The sequence below is a fragment of the Antrostomus carolinensis genome, unplaced genomic scaffold (assembly GCF_000700745.2).
Source record: "Antrostomus carolinensis isolate BGI_N321 unplaced genomic scaffold, ASM70074v2 scaffold17183, whole genome shotgun sequence".
Taxonomy (NCBI): Eukaryota; Metazoa; Chordata; class Aves; order Caprimulgiformes; family Caprimulgidae; genus Antrostomus; species Antrostomus carolinensis.
This window is the reverse complement of record NW_010307426.1, coordinates 1-5053: the sequence shown is the minus strand read 5'-3', so window position 1 is coordinate 5053 and position 5053 is coordinate 1. Positions and strand designations below refer to the sequence as shown.

The 5053-nt window shown below is 41.2% G+C and overlaps 1 protein-coding gene across 1 annotated transcript; it reads right to left on the bottom strand.

Annotated features, from left to right (window-relative positions):
* Window positions 1-2974: 2974 nt before the first annotated feature.
* RGS2 (regulator of G protein signaling 2) lies at window positions 2975-4825 on the bottom strand (the record flags this gene model as incomplete). The annotated part of the gene is made up of 4 exons (XM_010165429.1): window positions 2975-3169; window positions 3615-3781; window positions 4561-4622; window positions 4724-4825. Coding segments are annotated over 4 exons (526 nt in total), but the record flags the coding sequence as incomplete, so codon positions are not given.
* Between the last annotated feature and the right edge of the window lie 228 nt (window positions 4826-5053).

The following is a 5053-nucleotide window of genomic DNA, read 5'->3' as shown; positions in this document are numbered from 1 at the left end:
AGAGTTACTCCTGTTGCAATTTCAATTTTTTCTTCACAATCATAAAGGTGAGAAATGTGGGGTTTTGTGATATGAAAGCAAGGGAATTGCTTGCCTCCAGCAGTTCAGAAAAGCACCAAATACTGTGAGACTGTGGCTTAAAAAGTGATACATGGCCAGTTTAAAGTTGCCTTTATTCTGAATTTGTTGATGATGTTTTCCCACAGTTCTATGTCCCCTGACTCTACACGCAGACATCAGTTATGCTAGCAGGGCATGAACTGGCATTGATACCAGAGTGCCATTTTTAACTGCAGCTGTAAGGCTGCCCACAGTAGGGAAGGAGCATCTCTTACAGCAATCATTGGTTTTGTCTTTCTCCAGGAAATTTTCATAGCAATCTGTCGAGGTTGCAGCACTCCCAATGTGCCTGTAGTGCCCTTTTTTCTGGCAAAGCTTACCCCTGGGAGCTGGGGAAACGGGGGTCATATCAAAAACTGGAAAAGCAATAATTGGAAGGAATGTTGTGTGCACAGATGTGTTGCATTTTACTAAAAATAAGATTTTTATTTCAACTTTTTTTTTTTTTTCCCCTGTTGATACACCAAACTGTTTTGCTGCAAAGCTGAGCCTTGAAACCAGGGCTCTTGCACAGTGCAGACAGACCATGCCAGGACTCAGCAGGGTTTGGTCAGCTTGCTACCCTGGTGGCATGCTCTGTGGAAGCTACAGAGCTGCCTGCACATACTTCCTAAAAAACAACGTTCATGATTCAAATCTTTAAAAAGAAGTATAGAAGAGCAGCCCCCAGGCAGTGCTGTCCTACCTAACGGCCCCACCTAATTTCCCCTTTGAACTACATACTGTGCTATAAGTAGTTCTGGCACCTGCTGAAACTAGAAATGTTTCTTTCCCTGAAACCAGACACCAGCAGTGGTTAATTACCACATCCCAAACTGGCACAGCCTAATGCAGCTTCACTGAAGCCAATGAAGCTTCATGGAGTTATTCCCGCCCTACCTCTGAGTCATTAATACGTATAGTTCTGGCTATTTTTATGCTTTTCAAATTATTTAATTAGATTACAAAAGCAATTATCAGCCCAAATCTGTTTTTCCTGCTTGGAAAATAAAACTGGTGCAGTAAATTGTTGGGCTCAGTTTTTCTTGTGCTTGTTTTATGTGGACTTAAGTGATCAGCAAGTTTAGCTGTATGAGAGCCAGCTCTCACAGACCCAGAACTGGGGCTAAAGCAAAGTGGGGGCCTGCACCATATTTGCTTCTTTGCATGTATATGGGTGGTATAAGAGATATACATATCTGTGTGTATCTATATGTGCATGCTGGTATATGTCCTCCAGTACCTATGTACATGCATGAAGTAGTTGCTTTTGAATGATCTTTGGATGTGCAGTTGAAGTGGAAAATCCTGTAGTTATGAGTTTTCTTGATGCTTGGAGAAGTGGATCATTATAGTGGCTGTTGTGGAATGTGAATTAAGAAATTAAAGCTGTAAACTGAGGAGTGGAGTAAAAATAGCCGGAGCCAGGACTTCAGCAGAGCTAGAGTTCAGACAAGTCACAAAACTGACAGATGAGGGAGAGTTTTGGAAGTACTGGTTTTGGATGTTGTTGGTTAGAAAAGCTGACATGGAATAAGTGCTAAGAAGCACTCACGCTGCTCTTACTGTAATACCACCTCTTCTGTCTCTGTGTGGGTTTTACAGCCTGACACTAAAGCTCTCTCAAGCCCTGTTTGATGCAGAGTTGCAAGAGCAACTGTACTACTGGTGTCTGTATTCCAAATAGCATCCAATGACCTGCTTGTGGCTGCTTCACTGTCCCACTGCTGCTTTCTAGTTGATCTGTCATGTGTAGCCATATGTCATGTGCCTTGCACTGTCTTAGAGACTGGGTTCATAGGGAGGTGATTAAGACAGAGGATGTAATGGATATACCTCCCCTGTTAAGCTTTTTAAAAAATTCGGTATTTTTTTTTTTAATTCTGTAAGAAAACCAAACAAACTAGAAAAACAACCAACCAAACCCCAAACAAAACATTTTCCTGGCAGATTAAGAACTAACTGCTTTAATATTAGCCCTATTAAGATCACACCCAAGACATGCAGTCCCAGCCCTCTGGAGTTTAGTACCAGATAGTATATCTCTGTGTGTGCAAAACAAGCAACAAAAGCAGATTTGTATCAAAATAGTTTATTAAAAACAGTAAGAGACTTCACTGAAGCTTGCTGTCCTCAAGACAGAATTATGACATTATTGCAGCATTCAACACAATCATAATCCACATATAAATATAATACTGTACAGCTCCTGTTCACCTTGGCCAAGTCTTGCCCTCAGTCTGGCCTTGTGCAGCCCTGCTGACACAACCCAGCCCTGCACACGTTAGTTGCAGGACCAGTTCCTCTGGGAACTGAGTTATATCCCTTCTCACTTCTGCACAGTGCTGTTACTGTTGGGAAGTTGCACAGAAACCCAACCCATCTCCTTGCTGCCAGAAGCAGTTTATAGAACCAGTGTGAACACACCAAGTGACTGATGACAGCAACACTGGTTGATGTTTAGGAAAAAGAAACACACAATGAATTACTCAAGTTGCCAGCACTGCACAACTGCACAGAGCAGCTTCTGTTTCCAAGAAGGAAGCTCTGTTCTGACCTGTGGCATCTCCACCTCAGCTGTGACAGAACTCATTACACCATATGGTTTGGGCTAATGGATGGCATCGCCTTGCACTGCAGCACTTGCAGAGAAGCACATTGCCAGCAGCTGCCTGGCACACTTCTGCCACCACCTCTGATTGCCCTCCAACAGTGTCACACTGCCATCAGTTTTGCACCAAAGTCAGTATTTGTCCTTGCACTGTGGCAAACAGACTGAGCATTCATATCTCAGTCTTTCAGGTCAGGATGCTGCCATGAGCTGTGGCTTGCTTCCTTATAAGCTGAGAGGCTGCTTCTTGCTCTTCTCCATCACTCATGTCCCCTGGGCTGCTCTGGTGATGGGTGTCTTCTTGCACAACTCCTGATAGAACTCAGATTCCAAAAACCGTGGGTATGAGTTATTCTCCATTAAACTGTAAACTCTCTTCTGTGCTGCACTGAAGCAGGTATGTGTGGCTTCCTGAATATTCTGTGCAATCATGTTCTTGGTTTGGAAGTCTATGTTTATCTGAAATAAAACAAAGACATTTAGTTCTGAGAACTGAATTGAAGTAAGTATAATACACCATAAAATTTCTGAAGACGCAAAAAAGGCAAGACCTTATTACTACAGGGTCAAATTAATGAAGTTTCCTTTAAGAAAATCCTTTTCTACAAAACCCCAAGTAATTCAGATATATTAGCTTTCAGTGCTAAACTCAAAAGATGTTACAAGCATTAAATGCAGCTATTGACTTTTCCCAGTTAAGATGGAAAGTCTCTGAATTACTGCTTGTGCCATTTTCCAGCTTGGTGAAAAGGCAGTCAGGGAGAGAGTTATGTTCAGACACAGATATTAATAGTCAGGTATGTGCAGTGCAGTTTGGCATCTGTACCTTACAGTGAGTTCAGAGAAATAAAAACTGTAAGAACTCCTAAAACAGGGCACTTATGTTTAAATAGGTTTTCTTTACCTCTTTGGGAGCCTCCTTTTCAATGAAGTCATTGTAGATTTTTTTTGCTTTTGATGTCAGCTTGTGGGGTGACTTGGTTTTCTTGAAGTCCTCACAGGCCAACCAGAATTCGATGTTCTCTTCACAGAACTCAGACTTCAGAAAAGCTCGGAAAGCAGCAAGACCATCTAGGGAAAAAAAAAAAAAAATACACATCAACTAACGGTTTTGGGAATCTTGAATTTACCCAGGGGTCACATATGTTTCTACCAAATCATTTTGCTGCAGTTCTGGTCTGGTTCTTTCCGAGATATCATAGCAATAAAAAAATATTCCACATTTATGTGGAATTTTATTTATGCAAACAAATAAATTCTCTAACAGCTTGGCAGGCTTCACTTTGAGTTAGTAACTTTTTAGATAAACACAAAAATTGAAAGCCATTTCTAGCTGCTATGTTCCCCTTTGCAATGCCTGCACATATTAAAAAGACCCCTCTCTCTAGATGGGATCTCCTGTGTTAACCTCTACACTGCAGTTAATATTTATGACTGTGCTATAAACCTCTGGAATATTTTTTGCAATGGAAAGGATGACTTAAAGTTCAAAAAGCAAGTGGTAATATTATTTCTTAATCTTTTTGCTCTGCTGTTGAGTGCTTTTCCTTTGAGAGCTACATTTGGCAAAGCCAAGGTGATAGGTATGTTTTTAACTACAAGGGTTGCAGAAAAAAAATCCACTACAATGAAGTATTCTTGATATTTTAATATTACTTTACAATTTTTTTAAAGAGCACTTCAATTAATTTTGACTTTAAACAGCTTAAAGCACTTAATTTTCAAGACCAGAATCAAAGCTATTTATGTTAGAAAGGTACAAGCTGACATGCAAGGAAGCAATCTCCTCCAGACTTATAAACTTCATCATCGCTTTGCTCCTGAATGTCACTTTTTGAAGACAAACTTACATTTATTAGCAAGAAGTTCGTCAAAGGCTTCTGACCACAGCTGTGCTTCTTCAGGAGAAGGTCTGCACAAAGAGATGGAGAACATTAGAGTCCAGTGCTCAAGCTTTATTGTTTTTGCAGAACACCCGAGTTATTTAAACAAAGTCTCTTTCTTGTAACTTACCTGAAGTAGGTGCGGTGTTTTCCCACTTTTTTAGATTTCATTTTAGTGGAATTGGCAGAGTTCTGCAGGAAGTAGCTCAGCCTCGTTTTCCAATCTTTAATGCTGGAAGAACAAAGAAGAAGATGGATGTTAAAAACGACAACTCGAAAAGCTTTAGACATCAGCCCCTTCCCTGGCAATGCTTTTCCAGATGTCGTTTTGCCAGTTCTGTACCCAGAGAATGTCTGGGGGTGAGAGAACCACCTTCCCCTTGCTTGAGCCAGGAGATGTGCCCGCTGGCCATTGACTGGCGTTAGTCAGGGGACAGCGGCAGGAGCCAGCCCCGCATCC